At 43.9% G+C, this 21,850-nt stretch overlaps 1 protein-coding gene across 3 annotated transcripts in view; it reads right to left on the reverse strand.

The window, feature by feature from the left end:
- RGS6 (regulator of G protein signaling 6) overlaps positions 1-21,850 on the reverse strand; it is a 288,251-nt gene that overhangs the window by 46,807 nt on the left and 219,594 nt on the right. For all 3 annotated transcript variants that reach the window (XM_074824301.1, XM_074824299.1, XM_074824300.1), the window contains exons 8-14: positions 20,731-20,807; positions 17,585-17,666; positions 16,427-16,501; positions 14,160-14,258; positions 13,014-13,075; positions 8,550-8,660; positions 5,226-5,351 (exon numbers count right to left, since the gene is read on the reverse strand). In XM_074824301.1, the coding sequence (XP_074680402.1) occupies positions 5,226-5,351; positions 8,550-8,660; positions 13,014-13,075; positions 14,160-14,258; positions 16,427-16,501; positions 17,585-17,666; positions 20,731-20,807 (632 nt within the window). The remainder of the gene's footprint in view (positions 1-5,225; positions 5,352-8,549; positions 8,661-13,013; positions 13,076-14,159; positions 14,259-16,426; positions 16,502-17,584; positions 17,667-20,730; positions 20,808-21,850) is intronic.

Genomic DNA, 21,850 nt, shown 5'->3' on the forward strand with positions numbered 1-21,850 from the left:
TGGGGCACGAAGCGTCTCTCCCTAGCTAGGGCAGCACCCCGTCGTTCGCCAGCGAGCAAACAAGATGCCCGTTCGCTCAACGAATGGCAGCCGGCACGGAGAGACGCCGGCAACCTCACTCCCGTCTCCCGGGGGAGCAGGGCAGGGCCGCAGCCGGTCCCGAGGCCCGCACACCGTCCCGGCAGCGCAGGCAGCGCGCGGCCCCCTCAGGCGCGGCCCTGCCCTGCCGCCTGCTGGCCAGGCGGGAACGCGCCCGGCCGTCCGCCGCCCCCACAGCGGGAACCCCGGGACCGCCCCTTCCTCGGGACACCCGGGACGATCCCCCGGGACCGCCCCTTCCTCGGGACACCCGCGACCAAGCGCTAGAGGCCGTGTGCTGCATCTGCCGATTCGGTGGCTTTGGGAGTTGGTTAGAAAATTCCTGTGTAAACGCTTTTTATTTGGGAAACAAGGGGCTTGGGTGGGTTTTACTTAATAGATGTGCTCTCTGCCATGCCCCAACTTTTCCTTTCCTGACAAAAAAACCACCAAACCAACACACACTGGCAACAAGTTTCAGCCATTAGAGGTCATATAAGATGTAAACACTTTCTGCAGGTAAGATTTTTTTTCCAGATAACTCGATTTTCAACATATGTTCACAATAACGCACAAAACTCCTGCATTTGTGCACTGCAAGCTCCACAGTGCATTCCTATAAAGCGTCATGTGTTCTCTATTTAGGTCTATAAACAGGTGTGCAGTCTCCTTCCCCTTCGGGTAAAATTCCCGCGTCCCATATTTCCACTTAGTTGTTTCTCTTTCCAGCTGACACTCTTTGAAGTTGGTAAAAAAAAAATTCAATCCACCAGTTAGATGAACATCTCAGCAATCTCAAGATGTCTCAGGAGATTTCCAGGTCATAAAAAATGTATAACAACTCTCTGTTGGCCTTTTTTTTTTTTTTTTTTAATTGAAGCTTGGCATTTTGTCTGCTATATTTTGGGTACTTCAAAAATCAACATAGTCAAAACAAATTGTAGATGAAAGATAGCAACAGAGAGGAGAAAGAAAAGAGCAAGAAAAAGAGTTAAAATAAAGACAGAGAAAAATACCCCACTGACTGGCTTTCCTGCTCTCACATAAATAATGGACAGCCAGTAAATAAATAAGTTACAGGGCTCAGCTGAGCCCAGGAGACTGGTGGACATGATCCTGCAAGTTTATTAGAACACAGAAACACAGCTGGAAGGAGACCTGGGAGGTCACTGAGTCTAGTCTGCTGCTATCTCTGGCAGTGCCTCACTTAAGACCCCCACCGGGACCAATTTTTCTCAGGGAGGAAGATATGGAAATACCCCACCACAGTCAACCCTGTGATCTGGGACTTGCACCACTGGGCACAAGAGCAGAATTTGGTCCCCTTGCTATGCCACTGAATTATATTCATTTCAAAGCATTCTCAAGTGAACACTTCATGAAATCTTTCCTAGCACTACCAGGAATTTCTAGGTTTTCAGCAGTAACTTTCTCAGGTGTGCCTTGAGGACAGCGCAGGGGCTTACAGGACTCCTGCCAGTGTTAATGAAGAGCCTACTGACATTCCCAAGAGAGAACACATCCCTGCTGCAACAGTTCCCAGATCTCTGGGAGGAGAGTCCTTAAAAGGTAACTGCAAATGTAATTTTTCCAGCAGGGTACCAGATGCTGTGCCCTCTGAAAGTTCCTTACAGCCTCCCAGGGTTTGGGTGGGATGCATCTCACCTAACTGTAGATGTCTACCACGCAGACACCATCATATGAATCAGTCTCGCCAGACTTATAGATGGTAGAGAGAGACAGGTGCTTTGCAGTGTAATTTAAGTGCTTTTAGCTTTGTTTCCACTTAAAGCTGAAACAAATCCTTCCCAGGTGATTCACTGACTCCTCTTCAGCTTCTCCTCTCTCACTCTAAAGGGAGCCTGGATGATACAGAAGAAAGCACATGCTTCCAAGCTGCCAAATTAGGTGAGACAGATCCCAACCTTGCTGTTGGGTGTAACTTACACTTTGCTTGCATGTTTAAGCATCCAGCAACTGCTTTCCTTTCTGCCAAACATTCTTAATGAGAATCCAGGAGCTTTCTCTGCCACACCTGAACCCTAGAGAGCCATGTTCTGCTCTCTAGCACCACTGCTAACATTCCATCCTATTCCAGTTTTCTCTGTTAATATTTCCACCTTCACATCCTGTTGTTATTTAAAGCTTTAAACAGGCTTGCTAATACTGATCCAATATTAGTTAATAACAATGCCACATAAGCCAATACCATGATAATGATACCATAAGAATGACAGCAGTGTTCCCATATTAACTAATAACGATACCAGTGTCTTCCAAAAAGAATGCAGGATTTAACCTCTCTATCCCAACCCACTGACTTGCAGTCTCCTTTCGCTACAAGCCATCTCAAAACCAAAGAGAACACTCATCAGCAGGAGGGGCAGCTCTGACTGACCGAGGAAGGTACATGCTTGCCTCCTCATAATGAAACTTTCTCCATTTGTTTGAGTAGGATGAACATGGGGGACACCTGCCAGTCATAAAACCTGCTGGATTTCATTAGTGCAACCCCAGATATATTTCAGAAAACCCATTTGAGGAGTATTTCAATACAGTATATTAATTTTGCACTTCACTACAATTTAATTGCAAATGAGCACTACTGTACATAAGTGCAGTAAGCATATACAAGTTCAGTACCTGTTCAGCAATAAAATTTCAAGCTCATTTACGTAATTTAGTAACATTCCCTTGTTTATCTTACAAGTTAACTTTTAGGTTTTTAAAAATAACAAACATAAAAGTGTGTTGATTTTTCACTGTTCTGCTGCTGGCAGGCTTTCTGTACTTCTCCTCCGACAGGCACATCTGATAAATACGATGGTCAGTTCCAATATTGTTTAAAGTCACTTTCTGGGGAATTTCCCTTTCAGATCTCGCAGGCTAGCAGACTGCACTAAAGTGGTAATTGTTCACATGCTTTACTAGTGTGTTTGATTTTCTAAGTGAAAAAAAAATAATAAAACATGAACTTAAAGGCTGTGCAATCAAGCTCCTAGTTGGTGTAAACTAAGAATGACATCAAACCTGCTCCCTACCAGCAAGGACCAGAACCCGCCTGACTGCATGCTCAGCTGACAGATTTCCTCATCCTGGGAGCAGGCACAGTTCTGCCAGTGAAACTGCGAGCTCTCTGGCCATCTCTGCTAATGATCACTGGGCCTACTGGAACAGGACTGCCCCAAAGAAAGAATGTGACCATCCACGTGCTGAGACGGCACCAGAGCACCACAACAAAGCCTCTGCAGTGTAATTCACTGCGGGTTTTTACTGGATACCACCGTATCTAGGGCAGTCAAATTACATTATTGCTGGATCCTTCTGTGTCTCCAGGACTAACCAAGTGAAGGAGCAGGTGAGGACTGTTGCAGATATCCATGAAGTGCCTCTGACCTGCTGTAACCTCAGTTAAAGAGCAAGGTTAAGGATCCCACACACGAGTACAAGAGCACAGACAGGCACCCCGACACCAACTTACACCCTCACCTTCAGCACAAGCCAGTGGCTGCAGCCTGCCCTGATGCCAACCCCAAGCCATCTGCCCTGCTGCTAACCACCATCTTCCTGCTTCTGCACAAATGCATGGATGTGGCAGTAAATTTGGCTGTTTGTCACATGCAGGCATGAGTCTGAATGTAACCTCAACCACTGAGTATCAGCCTCTACCTGTGCAGGCTGCCTCTCCGGCTGGCATGAGCCCTCTCCCATTTTCTTTGGGCTTTGCAGCACCAAAGCAATGAAGCTAGCATTAAATGTCCACAATCCTGAACACTAATCCCAAGTTTTGTCCTACTCCTGTTTCAAGCATAATCCCGGGAACCCCTGGGAACCCCACTTTCTCAGAGCTCACTATAGTGTATTTGCTTCTGCTGATAGGGGACCTGTTGTCGTTTGGTTGTATCTGAAAAATACAACAATACACTAGCTCTTCCATGGACCTCACCCTCTCCACAGCAGGAGAGCTGCTTTCCCTAAAATAAACTTCAGGGTTAGTGTTGGAATTAGAGTTAAGATTCAAGACAAGGATGATAAAACCTGTGACAATATCCTGATTAATGCTAGGACAAGCAGGGGACTCAGATCCTTGCTATGTACGCAGGGTTGTGGCTTTAGCTTAGGGTCTATGGGGAATATCTAGTTAGACCTCTCTTTCTCTGTCAGTGTGAGAAGATACCTGGTATCAATATGGGAAAATTACTTAATACAGTAGTTCTGGGGTATGCAGGGGTGACTAATGAATCCTAAGGTGTTGAGTTTGGCACCTAGTTTTGCAGCTGGAAAGGCTGAAGAGATAGGCATACTCTTTGAAGCATTGCTACTCCAGAACGAAGCATGCTGTTGGCACTTCCAATGTCTTTTCATCAATTTTGCAATGGCACTCTATCTTGAAGCAACGTGCTAGGGCCAGAGACCAGGTTTAGAACAGTGTTATGGACAAGGCCACAGCAGCTGGACCTCCTAGGAAAGGTTTTGTCTTCATCTAGTCACCAAAAAACCGGCAACTTATTACTGCTGCCTATTCCTGCTGTAGTTGAAGTAGCAGAATTGTCCGCATGAGATTTATACTCTTAGTCTGATGTAGGATCATATGGGTGTCTACATAATGTTTCATAATAGAAGTTTTGTATTCTTCACAACATGAGAAGACAGGTATTCAGAATCCCCACACAGAGAGAGTGCTATTAAGGTGACAGTCAAGCTCTTGAATAGTTCGGAGGTGCCAGAATTAAAAGTAGGTGCTGGAGACCTGATATGGTGACTGCCAGTACTGCAACAGTTTTTAGCCACATGATCACCATACTCTGTTTCCCTCACACGACCCCTGCCACAAATACACATGTAAATCCTATATATTATTAAGGGGCTTAATAGTGATATGCTGTGCCTCATCACATTATTACAACTTTGCAAGTCTTTGCATGCGATACTTGACAACACTGGCTCTGCTGAACACTGTTCCTGAGATTACTTACATAGTTCTAGTGTAGGCATCCATAGCAGTGCTATGGGCCAAATCCTGCCATTCTCAGCTTTATTCAAATGGGTGTTTTTAGAAGTTCAAGGCAGACCAAGTATTGCCCTTCACCTATCCAAGAAACTAGGATTGGTCCCATTCATTTAGTTCAAGTCAAAAAAGGTTTCACCTGAGGTTTTCTGAGCTGAATTCTGATTCCAGGAAACGAAGGAATTGGTCTCGTCCTACTGGGTCCTTCAGCACCTCATCCATGGAGAAACCCCATCTTTTCACACGCTGCTGACTAGGTTCTTTGCTGTTTGGAGAGAAAAGGGAAAAAACAGATGGAATGTGCATTTCAGCCTGCTGTCTGAGCAGCTGCTGCTGTTTCTGCTACGCAGCAAAGGGAGGAAGATTATCAGATGAGGAGATGGTGGTTTTTTCTCAAGGTTTTGTAGAAATACAAGTTAGCAAATAAAATACAAAAAGAAGTGATAAATATCAGGGTCACCATTAAAGCAACTGTACTATCTGGGCGCTATGTACACAGCAAAAGAGAGACAGTGAGACATGATTTTCAGAGTAATTTCTGGTAGGTTTCATGTAAAGAACAGCATATCATACTTGAATGATTATCCATTATGCACTTCTTATATATCTTCTCAGATGTATCTTGGGATTTCTTATACATCAAGGCAGAAATTTGCCAGCAGTGTTCCCTGGGTCGCTGGTGAGCTCCAGAGCATCTCCTTGTGTCCCACACAGTGCTGGCTGGTCACTTGGAACTGGCTTCAGATTTTCAGTTCCACATTTGCATTAAAAAAGCAGTTTCACTAAGAAGCAGTGCAGACAAGATTTCTAAAAATGATTACTGGTTCGTGGTCTTTTATTTTTCAGTGCCTCTGATTTTTGGATGCCTAAGTCTTGGAAGACTAAAAAGCATCTCTCTCCCACCCTCCAAGATAATCAGACTCTTATTTTGTGTCTCAGCTGAGACACTGAGATGCAGAGGCACCCTAAAATTACTAATAACCTTTCTGCTAAATTATTTCTTAATATAACCCCACTTACATAAGCTGTTGTTTGAATTACCAGACATGTTGCAGAGATGCCTATGGGGAGAGGCAGTGCCTGGGAATCACAACGAGGATCCTACAAGACAGTCCGCGCATCAGAGCGTAATCTGGGCTCACAAAGTGTTTGAAAGCTTCTGGTGTGATGGTGCCATACTATGAGACAACCATTAAAATACAGCTCAGCTGCTCACGTTTGTGACAGTAGAGCCACTGTTAACAGTACATATCTATTAAACTACACGTCTTGTCATGTAGGTTACATGTCCACAGCGATTCCTAATCCTGGAGCCTTAGGGGACAGTGGCGATCTGTGCTGAAGACAAATAACCCAAAGGGGTAAATAAAATGCCCGCTTTGATTTCCTCTTGGTGTAAAGACTAAGCAAAATTGATGGGCAAGTCCTCACTTGAAGTGCAGAGCACTTGGGATGGCTCCTCCTGCACTCACCCAGGAGCCAGCAGCGCTGCGGACAAGGGCACAGATGCCATCCTACCTGCTAAGTGAGCCAGCCCAGACATGGGGACATGAAAGCCATGTTTGTGCAGAGCTATGCACTAGCTAAGCTGAATCTACAGATCTGTAGCTGCTCTCCTTGCTGCTGCACAATGTTCTAGCATGAACGAAAAGGCCAAAGTGCTGTCTAAAATTGAAGGCTTTCCATGGTGTTTCCTGAGTGCCATGAAGGATGAACTGTAGTGGCACAGGGCTGTCCAGGCTCGGCAGCTGGCCCTTACCATTAGCAGTGAGAGGCTCTTTGTTTTCCTGAGCAAAGGCTCTGCTCTCCTAACTGAGGAAACAGCTTTGCAGGCAACACAAGGGCTACCGCAGCTCTCGGGGATCATTTAATTATTCATGCAAGTTGCAACTAGATGCAGATGCAGTGAGTTCTCTTACAATAGAGAATAAAATGGAAATACAGAGCTGTTTGTTCTTCCATCTCCCAACAATACAACCTTCTCTTTTTCATCAGCAGGAGAATCACCTTCCTTAACTCTGAAATCATAGCAGAAGCCAAGCATTTATTTTAAATTCCTATAAAGTCTGTGACATCATGTTAATTGTATTCTTCAGGAACACAGACATCTTTTCTGGGATTTGCAGATACCTCAACAGATGTGGAAATAATGGACGGCTGGATTACCCTGTAGGTGGGGGTTCCTCCAGAGAAGTATTTTGCAGGGCTGTATCTAGTTCTAGCCCTGCTAGGGAGGATGGAGAAAATGAGAGAAACTGACTAAAAAGAAATCCAAAATATTACAATTATGTGAAGAGGGGCAGAGATTCCAGAGCAGCAGGTGAAAACATTTTTCACAACCCAGACCACATGGTTTTTAAACAGGGAAAGAACTTGTCCTCTTCCTGGAACACTGATTCACTATGAATTGGCTTTCTTAGGCTGGTAGTATCTTAAAGTTTACATTATTATTCAAGAACACACAGGATTAGGTTTGGCATTCTCTTTACAAAGATTTGCTAAAGTGAACTCCCAGTTCAGATTTGGTGCTGAACGGCAGCAGCTAAACACTAGGAGAAGCTGCTGAGCAATTGCAGTAGTTGGCCACAGGATGTGAGAGAGCAAGGAAGGTGACATGTGGTGTGGTGATGCCATTCAAACCTGCTGCGATAGCTGCTAGGCATAGAGGCAGGCAGGACAACTCTAGCCCCACTACAAGGGCTGCGGATAGCCTGTGACGGCAAGAGATGTAGACACCAGCCCGACCTCCCTTGCACCAGCATCACATGGGCAAAAACCAAACTAAATTGTAGTGCTGTGCTTGCTTTTTGGAGAAGCTCTCCAAGGTGCAAGGCACTGGAGGTCCTACAGTCATTCCTCCTCCTTTTCATCTACTAGACACCGTAACAGAGACAAGCCAGCTTGTTCACTAAGAGGTGAGGCCCAGCTCCCTTTGTCAATGTATTATAATTCTGACCCGCCAAATCTTACACATTACGTGTGAGCTACACTTCTCTGGCTCCTGTGCCAAATCCACCTCTGCACAGTGGGAACAGCCACTGCCCTATAACCCATGCTATTCTGCCAGCAGCATCTCTCATGGGATCCCAGGAGCAGGGCTGGAGCACTGCAGCTGAGGGAGGACCGGAAAGCAAGCTCTCAAGGGTCAAAGGAGCCATGCCGGAGCAAGTATCTCTTAGCAGTATTCTACACCTGTGGAATTTCTGACCTGAGTCTGTGCATGTCCTTGACAGGCATGAGAACATCCATTACCTGACTTAGAGTACCACACATAAAGTCATATGGAAGTGGAAAGGCTGAATAATTCACAGAGGAAGTGATAAGCCTCTGTTTAAACTTCAGCTATGTACTTGTATCTTGTAAAGTTAAACATCCAACTTCCTATCCAAGCAGGGCAGTGGGAAGACCATACAAACAAAATGGCAAGACAACTCTAACATTACTTAAAACTACCAATTCTTACCTCATTTCAATGTCCCACAACGCTGCATCATCGCTTATCCAGGGATTGGAAGGTTCAGCAGGAGTTATAAAGGGATCATATTCCACATACTGCTCTGTGTAGGCTATTAAACTGAGAGATAAAACAAAGAAGAAAGAAAAGAAAGAATGAGGGCCTGTATACTCAGTCACATGTCAGAGAGGTACAGCTTTTCTTTTTCTTTTTTTTTGTGTGCTTCTTTTTATTTTTATAGGTATTAATCTGCTTCTCAGCAACCACAGGAGTCCCTTTTCCCAGGGATGGTGCATGCAAGGATTTCTCTGCAAACACCCACCTGCTCACTGCAATATTTTCCTCAAGCTTGTCTCTGTCGAGATGCCCACAAAAAGTCCAATGAGGCAACAACTGCATTGTTATGGTAGGACTTTCACCAGAGAGCCACAGGATGACTATGAAGCACATGTCCTCCTCTTCATTTGCTGCATGTTGCTATTGCCTCTTGCCCTTTTGTTTTTTGCAGACTTTTGCACCCACTTAACTTTATGCATTATGAGTAACTAATCTAAATAAGGTCATGTGCTGTAGCTAAGAATATACTTTAATCTTTGGAGGATCACAGTCCTGAGCATTGAAGCTTCAAGATATAGATAAATTTGTTGTTATGTTGGTATACCATTTAGTCTAATGGCACTATTATAAAATACTTCAACAGTAGTTTATAATAATTAACTTACAACGTAAGTAAATTATATGCATGTTGGAAAAACACCTGGCCCTTATACTGGCTTGCTTCATGACGAGTCAGATAAGATATACAGCCTCTAACCCTCACTAGGATGACATTCAAAGAGCTTCCTGGGAAAAGGACTGTGTCTGATTGCATAAGTGATTCAGGAATTCCACTGGGGTTGGGGCTAGGGGCGCATTTTTACAAAAGAAAGACAGCATATATGAAATAAATCAAAAGAAATTTGTCCTAGTCTATATTGGAAATACTCTTAAGGCACTTTTTAATTTTTTTTGCCTAGGTCTGCCAAGTAATTAACTACGTTAATTGAGTCTCATCATTCTGAACAACTAATCTACTTGCACTGTGATTGTCCATGCTAAACTTTACCTCTGGTTTTCCACATCTCAAAAAGGCAGGAGAATGAAAAGACGCTGTGAAACAAAGGGTCACAAAAGGCAGAAAGTTTCCCTGACCTGCTCTACAGTAATTATTTCTTTTTGTTTGTCCTAGCTCTTATCATGAAGCATTAAAATCATACACTTTTGTAACCACAGCAGGTTCCCGTTGCCCCTCAGGGCACTCAGGGCTGTCTCATCTCATTTCATTAATTACATTTCATGACTGCTGTGGGTCAAGGGTTGGAGGAGGGAGCAGCGTCCAATTTCAGAGAGCAGCAGCAATCCCTGAGACATCAATGAGAGAAAGGGTTGTTTAAAAAAAAAACAGCAAAAAGGATCAATCAGGAGATATCTGCTGTGAAACTTGAATTGCTCCTAATAAAATAATAAGAAGGCATCAGAGGTGCTGGTACAAGTACTAGCAAAAATAAAAGGGGAAAAAACTAAATTAAATGAAACAAGCGGGAATTGCTAAGCACATTTTGCCGATTCAGTATAATGACAGCAGTGGAATCATTGCCTCATTATCTTCTTTAGATGGCTACAGGAGGGGGACTATGAAGGGAAAGCACTTCTGTTAGAATGCAAACCTGGACTTTTGGCCTTTCAGGTGACACACTGTAATTCTGGTAGAAAAGGGTGGGAAGCATTCACTGAAGGGTGCAGAGCTTGCCTTGAGAATCCAACTGTCTTGCAATCAGGGGGCCCTGCTGAACCTTCATGGTAACTTTGAGGAGCTGAGAGGATAGCACAGATTTTCATCTAGGGAGCTGAGATTGCTTCTGGTAGGAAGACGTTCTGGTTTTCCCCAGCCATTTCTGTGATGCCACATGTAATGGGATTGCATTAACACTGCACAATGAAGTCAGGGAAAACAGTAGGTAGAATATATTGATATTTTATCTCAATAGTTCTCAAATCCTATTTCCAAATCCTAAACCTGACAGTGTGCAGGTCCCAAGTGGGGAGAAAGGGATGTGGAAGAAAGAAGAAGAAAGTTGTTTCCAAGGTGTCTGGAGCAACTGAGGGATGCCTGCTCCCACAGTTCGTGCAGACCTACTCCTGGAAGGAGCACAGGGAGGAGAGGCAAGAAAACCTTTAGTAGTGGGCATTTATTTCACGGGAGCTGGGGATAACCTTTGGAGAGCTTTTCCATTCCTCTTCTGCTGGACAAGGGCCATCCCATAGAATAGCACGCATTCACGGAAAATGTATGTGATTGGTCTATCACTACTAAAATAATTTATATCTTATTCCTATAACAGATTAGAGAGCAGCTTGTTTCCCTACCACCCCCTGCCTTATTTGCTCCTTGTTACTTCCCTCATCCTGCCTGAAAATGCCTTTGCACTGTACTGAAAAAATGGCAGGTGGTGCCACTGTCAGGCTTGGCTGTCGAAAAGAGCGTGCCAAGAAGTCGTCTCCTGCACCCCGATATGCCACACTGTCACTTAAACTAGTCCCAGCCTGAAAAGTGACTTGCTAATAACGGCATCTCCTCACACAGCAGATTTGTTCCAAGCATTTGTATTCAGTGTTTTATATCAGGCTTTCAGGCCACACAGGATTTTATTTCAGGCAATCGTTTGACTCAGGTCACCCACATTCATTCCTCCTCACCCATCCCCACCCCTGCCAAGCCACTGGACACATCAGCCCCTCTATGTCCCTCCTGCCTGCTCCATGACCCTCCACATCCAGGCTGCACTTCCCACCACTCTCCGCACCAAGCCCTGGGACCCTCCAGCAACGCTGCCACCCAAAGCCATCACATAACCAAACACTTCTTCACAAGATATAAATATCACAACCATGATTTTAATTCTTTGTAATTTCAAAATGAAACTTTCAAAACAGGAGAAAAGAACTTTTTGATTGTTCTTTTCTCCTGGTTATCAATTTGCACAGGTTTTCACAGCAACATTTTCTTATCCAATTTGGAACCAGTTAAAAAAAAAAGCCCAAAGCCCTTTCAAACCAGGAAACTTTTCTGTCCAGTTTTACTGCAAACTAACAGGGTTTTTTTGGCATTGACAGTGTTACATTTGTAATGTCAGTAGCTCCTTATGAACAACAGGTGTGTTACGTGGACAGGATTCGATGTTCACAAGTGAATGAGTTTTACTGAGTCCATCTTATTGAATAAATACCCACCTAGAAAAAATTCAAGCAAAACAGATCTGCTTGCTTGTAAACTACCAGCCTGGAAATCATTACTGTCTCAGTATATTAAGGCCATTGTAAGTAAATTCAGTACCAAATGTCATTTTTTAGTAAAGCACAAATGTATCCTCTTAATAAAAAAAGAACCAGAAAGCCCAAAACATAAATATGAATGTGCTAATTTCAAACAAACAGTATAGTATATGCAGGATTTCAGGGAGCCTCTGAATATTTTCTATTCAACTGGATAAATTTTCATTTTAATCGTTAAACTTTATGAGTCAATAGGAACTTTTAATTTGCCTAGTTTAGCGCACATATGCTAACTACAGGTGCAGGCACTGCAAAGCACATTTCATAGGGTAATCTGGTTTTAATTTGCTTAAATAAAAATTCCTCTATTATTTCTCTACAAGGCACCAGCCCTTATTCACATCGCCCATGTTCAACACAGTTGTGCTCTAAAATTGATGTTACTGAAGTGCATGCCTATCCCTGCATTTGTCTCAGCAATTCCCCTGCAAATGTCTGTAACTTATAAGTATCTAAGTAAAGGTGCTGTCATTCTCAATTAAATTTGAGCTTATTCTTTACCTGTTTATACTTTCCTACCAGAACAAAATATTCTGCAAGTCAAATTGTGCCTTGATTTGTCTCTATGAGAAATCCACCTCTTAAAACACTGCCTTGAGTAGTCCAGGTACAACCCCAGCACTTCCCATTGGGTTTCTTGTGTATGAGTGGGAGCAGAAACCTACAACCCCAGTATGAACACGGACATGAACGCAGCTCCTTCCCCAGAGCTGTGCCAGCCTACAAGAGATGAGCACTGAGAGTTCATCCACAAAAGAAAAAAGGGCATTTTCAACTTGAAACAGGAACAACTTTTCTGTAAATAAACTCTAGGGTTGTGAAGGGGAGGGAAACAGAAGTACTGCAAGGGTTCTTTCTTTTGCAAATAACATTTCTTTTGCTTTTACAGTATGACAACATCCTCCTTTTTCACCTACTTGTTCTCAGAGGCAGAAGAGTGAGTGCAGAAGTGCCAATGGTCAGCAGACGGGCAGCATGGCTGGTCAAGGAGGGGGAAGCACAGAAAAGGGACCAGCCTTTGTGCGTTCCTGCCCTCTGTTTCTGGAAATGCCAAACTAGAGATGAGGAAAGAATGGGAAATCATGCAAATGGGACACTCACCTTTCTGCTACTTTGGACATCTTTAAACAATGCCTCTCTATCTGCACGTTCAGAAAAGTTATCTGAGGAGAGAGATGACAAGGACATTAACAATCCAGGAGCTCTAGAGCATGCACTGATCATATCCCTACATGCTATTGATTTCTCTTTCCAAACAGCCTGAAAATAACTCAGAAGGAAATGGGACCCTTCCCTAGGTATTAGAAGCAGCTTATTAACGGCTTCCAACAGGAGTCTCCATTTCCTATGGCAAAGCCCCAGGGGAAGCTTCAGAAGACGTAATTAAAAGTAGGAAAGGCACATTCCTACTTTGGGGCTGAGGTTCCTAGACTACTCAGGATGCAATGTGATCCCCTTTTTACACCACACTCCTCTCTTCCATTTCTCTAACTGACTGACATCACAAGACCAATAACCATTTTACAGCACATTTGCACTCTGCTATATACTTCATATAGCATATACTATGTTGCCTTACGACTATGTTGCCTATGACAAAAAAAGCTCAAGAAATACAGTGTTCAGGTTTAGTTCAGAAGACCACCCCAAAACTGGATGCCCAAGAAACATGTTTAAAGCTGCCTTTACTAAAATGCTGACCTAGCAATTCTTGCCTGTACTTCAGTGAGTGCTTCTTGTTTCAGGAAAGTAATTTCAAAGGAGAGCTCCCTGTGCCAGGGCAAGGATGTGCGAGTTGGCTGGCCATTCCTTAGAGTGATTGTGCAAATAACTTTTTCCCAGTTCCCTAAAAGCTCTGACTGGACTGTTTAATAGTTATGCACCAAACAATGCCTTTCCCCACCGCCCAGCCCCAGCCTGCACGCCCGTGTGCTGGCTTCTTCCCTAGCTTTTGTCACTGCCCACTTTTCAGATATCCTCAGTGATCTGGAAATTAATCTGTCTACTGGCCCACAGAGAGAGCAATAGTAGACTCAAAGGTCAGTATTACCCATAATATGTATTGTCATACAACTGCACTGCTCAATTAATATATATATATCTTTAAATACTACTTTACGTAAAGTATGTGAGGATTAAGGACAGGTAATGCATACAATTGGTTTTGCTGACATCTCCATAAATTCGTGTGGAGTTTTTTTGCAGGTAACAGTTCTCAGAAGAGTTGCCATATAGCCATCTACTTACCTGTTTCCGGAAATCCTCTTTTGTAGTTTTGCGTACAGGTTGGGAGGGCATGTGTACAGGGCTTTGGGGCTGAGACTCTTCTGTAACCCCGTATACTGACTGTGAGGAACCAATAAACAAACAGAAGAGATTATGGCATTTTTCTCTGTCACGCAATAAGGAAAAGTGCAGTATGCAAAACAATAAGGTAAGAAGCCAGCAATTTCCTACTATTTATATCCACACAGGTCAATAATCATTCAACCTGGAGTAAAATTTACAGATCAGACTGTGCTTACAGGTGCCTGCATTTGGAAGATCTGCAGGCACATTAAGAAAAGAGTTTATTTTAAATGTTAAAATACAGCTGCTAAATTTTAGGAGCTCTGAGAGCTGTGTGTGTCAATGCTTGCAGGATGAACACTGGGAACGGTTGTTGTGGTGAACCAAGTGGAGAAAGAAAAGACAAGAACCTAATCCTATGCCATTTTCTTCCACTTGGTTTAATGTCTTGCTGTAAAACTTATCAGTGGATAAGGAATGGGCTGGATGGTTGCACTCAAAGAGTTGTGGTCAATGGCTCAATGTACGAGTGGAGACCAGTAACAAGTGGTGTTCCTCAAGGGTCAGTATTGTTTAATACTGTGCCTGTTTAAACATCTTTGTTAAACCAGGGCTGTTTAACATCTTTATCAGCGACACAGACAGTGGGATTGAGTGCACCCTCAGCAAGTTTGCTGATGACACAAGCTGTGTGGTGCTGTCAACACACTGGAGGGAAGGGATGTGCCATCCAGAGGGACCTGGACAGGCTGGAGAGGTGGGCCCGTGCGAACCTCATGAAGTTCAACAAGGCCAAGTGCAAGGTCCTGCACATGGGTCGGGGCAATCCCAAGCACAGATACAGGCTGGGCGATGAGCGGATTGAGAGCAGCTCTGGGGAGAAAGACTTGGGGGCATTAACAGATGGAAAACTGACTATGAGCCAGCAATGTGCGCTCGCAGCCCAGAAAGCCAACCACATCCTGGGCTGCATCAAGAGAAGTGTGGCCAGCAGGTCGAGGGAGGTGATTCTCCCCCTCTACTCTGCTCTCATGAGACCCCACCTGCAGTCCCATGTCCAGCTCTGGGGCCCCCAACATAAGCACATGGACCTGCTCGAGCAGGTCCAGAGGAGGCCACAAAGATGATCAGGGGGCTGGAGCACCTCCCCTGTGAGGACAGGCTGAGAGAGTTGGGGGTGTTCAGCCTGGAGAAGAGAAGACTCTGGGGAGACCTTACAGCAGCCTTCCAGTACTTTAAGGGGCTACAGGAAAGGTGGGGAGGGACTCTTGATCAGGGGGTAGAGGGATAGGACGAGGGGTGATGGCTTTAAACCGAAATAAGGTAGATTTAGATTAGATACAAGGAAGAAATTCTTTACTGTGAGAGTGGTGAGACACTGGAACAAGTTGCCCAGAGAAGCTGTGGCTGCCCCCTCCCTAGCGGTGTTGAAGGCCAGGCTGGACGGGGCTTTGAGCAACCTGATGTAGTGGAAGGTGTCCCTGCCCATGGCAGGGGGGTTGGAACTAGATGATCTTTAAGGTCCCTTCAAACCCAAACCATTCTATGATTCTATGAACTACAGATTGAATAAAGAGCTTAACCAGGTGTCAATGGGCCAAGTTCAAATGAACCTCTCAAAACGAAAACCTGAAGATTGACTTGTAGTCATTCATTTTCAGAACAGAGACATGCACTGAAAACAGTATCAGTTACCCTTTCATTTAGTGGTTTTGCTTTTTATTTAACATTCATAAGAGACATGTGAATAGCTCTGATGCAATTTAACTTCCAGTGGAAGTTCAGGAGTCTGGTGTCACCTCCAAAACTAATATATACACAGAAGAGCTAAAACTTGCTGGAAGTCAAAGGCACCCAAGTTGCTAATGATCCAGCCTTTGAAATGATTAAGGAGAGTAAACAACTCTGAAAAATCTGTGCCCAAATCATTTCTGAAAATGGGACCTAGGTACTTTTGCCAATTGCTTTTAATTTTATGGGAGTGCAGAGCCAGCAGACATCTGGGACACACAGCTCCTTAATGCCCTTCCTAGCTATACCAGTCACCCAGTCTGTACCTCTCTTCTGGTAAAACGGGAATAGTAAATTCACAGATTAGAACAAAACAGAACTGATACCTGCAAAATTCTTTTTTGGTTCCCATTGGGAAACTCTGATATACTGTAGCAGTCAAGCGTGACCTGCATTTAAAAAACAAAAAACAAAACTAAAAACTCAAAACTGACCTTTTTCACCTTCTGTGGGTTTTTCATACGACGACACTTTCTAATGTCCATTTCTGTGGTGTTCACACAGCCCGGCTGAAAAGAGGTGTTAATCGTATTACTCCTCTGTTTACAGTCCATATGCTACTTTACCTTTCTAAAATACACAATTAGATCTTGTCCAAAATTCTTTCCTGATGACCCATAAATTATTGCTAAACAAGATAGTACATATACCCGAAGTTGGCATCTCAGCATCAAAACCATTTACTTATAACTTCGGCACCAAAAGGAAATGTCTTAGCTAAGAGGAGAGCTTTTTCTACGAAGTCTGAGCCAAACTGCGTAAGCTGCTTTTCTTCTGTATGCAGAATAATCTTCAAAATGACACGTTTATCATATATTTCTGTATTGGGTCTGGCTGAGATGGAGTTAATTTTCCCCATAGCAGCCCTCACAGTCCTGTGCTTTGTATTGGTAGCTAGAAAGGTGTTGATAACACACCAGTGTTCTGGCTACTCCTGAGCAGTGCTGGCACAGCATCAAGGCTGTCTCTCCCACTTTCCCCTGCCACCAGTAGGCTGGGAGTGGGCAAGATCTTGGGAGGGACATTGCGAGGACAGCTGAGCCAGACTGACCAAAGGGATATTCCATACCATGTGATGTCTGCTCAGCAATAAAAGCTAAGAGAAAGGAGGAGGGGTGGGGGGCATTCTTTATTACGATGTTTGTCTTCTGGAGCAACTGGTACGTGTACTGAAGCCCTACTTCCCTGGAAGTGGCTGGACATTGTCTGCTGATGGGAACTAGAGAATAAATCTTTAGTTTTCCTTTGTTTCCACAGACACCTTTTGCTTTATTAAACTGCCTTTATCTTGACCCACAAGGTTTTTTCTATCTTATTTTCTCCCCCCTTGCCACTGAGGAGGTGAGCTTGGTGGGCACCTGGCATTCAGCCAAGGTCAACCCACCACAATTTCTAAATCAATACTTCCATGCTGGACAAGCCTAGAATATCTAAAATAATCTTGTGGACACTTGGCTTGTTTTGAACTGTGAAAAAATCCATGTGGTGACTTTCAAGGCAATGTCTTTGTGCAATACATGGCACAGTTCTTGCTAGTATTAAAACTTTCCAGTCAAAACCTGGAAAGTCCCATCATTCAAAAAGAGCTTTACCACAGGCCTGTGAACATCCCAGAATGCTCTTTCCTGGCTGTCCAAAATCTTTCTTTCTGTTTTATCCTTTTTCCTGTCGATTCTGAAAACAAAAGCATAAACATATGAGTCAACACACGGGTAATGCTTTCTTCTTTGTTACAGTTCCTAGCTTGGGTTTTAACCCCATGACAAAAAAATTCATAAATCCACTTTTTTTGTACAGAAATGTCACACTCCCATTTGCAAGACCATGTGCCATGACCAAAATAGCACTGATGTTTGCTCCAATATGTGTCAAAGGAGGTTTTCCTATTAAGGTGGAAAATTTATTTTAACATTTGCTTTTTCATCTGGTGAGGAAAACCACCTTTCCTGATATTCTGTTCCTAGACCCTGATTTGGCAGGCTGGGGAGGTTCATGTTTGGCTTTGGCTCTGTCAGGAGACCCACCAGGACCCTCTTTACTCCAGGTGAAGCTCTCGGTCAGTGATGGACAGCGGTCCTCGCCGGGAAGTCCTGTTGCACGCTGGTACCCCAGCAGCACCGCTGCTATGACCACAGATTGAGAAGGGGCAGTTATCCCAGGCGTTTCCAGCAGGAACAGCATGGGCAGCACTTGGGGCCACCCTCCTTAGGGCCCTTCCCAGCTGCCCCGGTGTTGGCAGAGTGAGGGGTTACAGCACAGGTGACTGGAGCTGAGCTTGCTGTGTGGTCCCGTGCAAGCTAGCGCTCACCCAAGAGGCGTGCAACTGGGCCAGCACAACTGCAACTCAACTGCAGCCCTGATGCAGCCAGTGAATTGACTCGCTCAAAGCACACAGACCAAAGGCCGCCAGAGGTTGTTCAAAGCAACTGTTCCCCTGTCCTGGCAGCATTGAGCAATGCACGTCTGGTGCCTCGCTCTCATGCTCAGCTCTACCCATGAGCACAGCAAAGTCACCACCGGCTTGCAAGATCTACCTGCAGAGACACTGGATGAAGCACAGGAAAGGAGGAAGTACTTTCACCTCCAGAGCGGGACTGAGAAGCTGACAGCGTCTCTCTGCTGGGTTCCCGCACTGATGCCACCCAGGAATATCAAAGCAGTGAGGAAAAAAAACATGTGAGCTGGGATTTTGGATCAACAGGTTCTCCCCTCTCCTGTTTTTATTTTGGAGGGGCAGTGATTCTTGGGTAAGTCTGTGCTAGAAATGTACCAGGGGGATAGAAAGCTGGGGACTGAAACTGAAGTTTCTGAACACCCCTCCCCACAAAAAGCCCGAGTCCTCTGAAGTTTGGTATCACTCTCTGAATATTCCCACTGCAAGGCTGAGATGAGAAATCAGCTCTGCACAGGCTCTGTCCCTGTCATCAGACAGCAGTCACTGCACTGTGCTGAGGAGCAAAGGCAGACACCCAGCCCAAAACCTCTTTTTTCTGAGCGAGCCCTTCACGCTCAGCCAAAGGGGAAGGTGAAGTCTTCTGCCAACTTCACAGCACACAGCACACACAAACTGGAGGGACTCTCCGGAGGCTCTGGGAATTGTCTTCAGGGGTGCTTTATGCTGAAGCCAGGTTCTCGGCTCAAATCCCCAAACTTACTGATAACTCAGTATTTCACATTTTAAACCATGAAGACACAACATAATTAGGTACTCTGTGGCTGCAGTTTTTGAGCAATGTAGGTACAGCAATGGAAATCCTGTGTGCATGAAGATGTGGAAGGCAGAGCAGAACTTGATAATCAGGAGGAATGTTTAGAGGTAGTTTTGCTTTGTCTTCCCTTTTAATCAATTCAGGGCTGTGAATTACACTGTGAATGCCAGCACTGCCTTGTTGGAAACCTGAAGACTGAACCATCACATGAACTGGGAACCAAGAAGCTGAAACTAGCCAGCAATAAAAGTTGATAGTGATCAGCCTGTGGTTACGTTTCAAAGAAAACTGAATGGAGAAAAGATGAATAAGCAACAGTGATCACATCAAGAATCTGATATTTACATTTCTTTTTTTAGGTAATAATTGTATGCTGTGGACAAAATGCAAAATTTTGTTTTGACTTAGATTTTATTTTTTTTTCATCTTGACAATAAACCTTTAAGTAACTGAAAGCACAATTGCTATCGTAACTTCTAATTTTCTCTTCCAAACAGAACACTGGTATTCCGGTTGGAAAAAAATCCCTTAATTACCTTGTAAATTAAAGGATAATTACCATGTACTTAAATAGTGCATAATTACAATGTTATTAAGCAAAGAATTAATCAAAATTCCAAAGAGCTCAGCCACACCCTCAAGAACTGATGTTCCCTAACTTTTTAGCAGCTAACGCTGAAAGTGCAAATTCCTTCCAGTGGTACAGAGTGTCAGTACTGGTGTTCTCATGTGACATCTTCACCAACCTTTCCATTTTATAGGTGACAACTACATGCACAAAATGGACATGGAGCGTTTTAGGCACTAGTTTGTAGACACTAGTCTACAAACCCTGGACCATACCCATTTTGCAGCAATAATGAAAACATGCTCAAATCATTGAGAGGCTTCAAACTGTTTTCACAAGGGAAGATGAGAAAAGAAAGGTAGATTTCAATTATGAGCAGAGGATAGGAAAAACCCAAATACTAAATCTGGATGAGTTTCATGCAAGTGGTACTCAATTCTCCATGCTAATTTAGTAGCACAAGTCAGACTGCACAGAGTAGAGGTACGATGGAGTCAACTGGGATTGGTGTAAATGAGAAAATCAAATCCAGTCTGCTGTAAATACGACCCTTATAATCACTTTGAAGTAGCAGTATTTTTAAACTCAGAAATACTTTACGAGCATAGAGTAACACAGACAGATGAGAACATGCTGTTCTTTCCATTTATACAAAACAAAAATGCTACACAAAAGTAGAAGCAGAATGGGCAAGTGAATTGCCCAAGCTCCCATGGTGAATCCTGGCTCAGGAGCTCCTGACCAACATTTCCATGTACAGATAAATAAAACCATCTTTCAGATTCCAGCACCAACCTTCAGAACTGGCTATCTATTGTTGCTCTCTAGACTGCCAGTGATTAAAATTTACCAACACCTTCAGAGCTTAGTTGCAGTAAAGACTTTGACAGAGTTTTATCTTTACAGAATCCCCTTCACAGCTCTAAATACTGGTGCAGTTCAGTGCTCCAGGTTTACTCACTTCACTTGGGCCTCAGCTTGCATGAAGATGAATTCCCACTTTCTTGCAAATGCTCTCTGAAGTCTTGCTAAGTTTTCCTGACAAAAGATGAAAATAGTAAGAACAATTAATCTCTGTAATTACAACAACTGCTTAAGAGCACAGTTATCATGGCAGGTGTTTATTTTATTCTTTTTTTTTTTTTTTTTTTTTAAAAGCTAGAAAACTCAAGACACGGAAGCCAGTATCTTGCAGGCAAAACAAGGCTGTAACACATCCTTTTGGGCTGCAGCCCCATAGCTGCAGTCAAGAGGGCCCTGTTGGGAGAAGTAATGGAGTGTGATGAAGACAGCCTGAGCTCTACTATGAAAATAATGATGGACTTGTTCCCAAAAGATAACACTGGGAAGCTCTGTGAAGCTGACAAATTCCATTTCTGATAGCAGATGGCTGCCACCTGCATGTTTCCCTCTCATCCCCACTTTCCCTTCCTCCCCCCACTGCTCTCTTCTCTTCAGGCTCTTGCAAAGGTGCAAAGCCTGAGCATCCCTTGCTTTACTCATCCTGAGAACTGCTGAGAGCATTACGCAGCTGCACAGCACTGAGGGCTGGGGATTGCAAGGATGATTCATAAAAGGAAATAGCTTGTTTGTCTGAATAATGAGCATCACTAACTGCAAAGACTGGGTCCAGATGCAGCCCTGCTCTGCATCTGAAGTAAAGAGTTCTGGTCCAGCCCCATTACAGAGAGTGTTGTGATCTGAACATTCAGAGGTGGATGTGACTTCATCACAGCTCAAGGTCAAACTCGGGACATGGCCAGAATTTCAGGCTCAAATGGCACCCCGAAGTCACATATCCACACCCACCCTGACAAGGAGGCCTATGAGACCATTAGCCTGACGCTCTTCTCCATTACAGCTGATTCAACTGTTGCAAATTTTCATTGAAAATGAACACTATTAATTCTACTGCCCTTCTTTTTATACCTCTTCCCTTTATTTCAAGAAAGTGCTTAAGTGCATGCATTTGAATGCTAGAAGAAATCTTCCTACTATTTACTTTAAACTCTTGTATAACACAAGGCATAAAGCTTGGCCCTGTTACCAACAAGTCTATGTAAGAATTTCAGTTCATATAC

This window comes from Strix aluco, chromosome 4 (assembly GCF_031877795.1).
Source record: "Strix aluco isolate bStrAlu1 chromosome 4, bStrAlu1.hap1, whole genome shotgun sequence".
Lineage (NCBI taxonomy): Eukaryota > Metazoa > Chordata > Aves > Strigiformes > Strigidae > Strix > Strix aluco.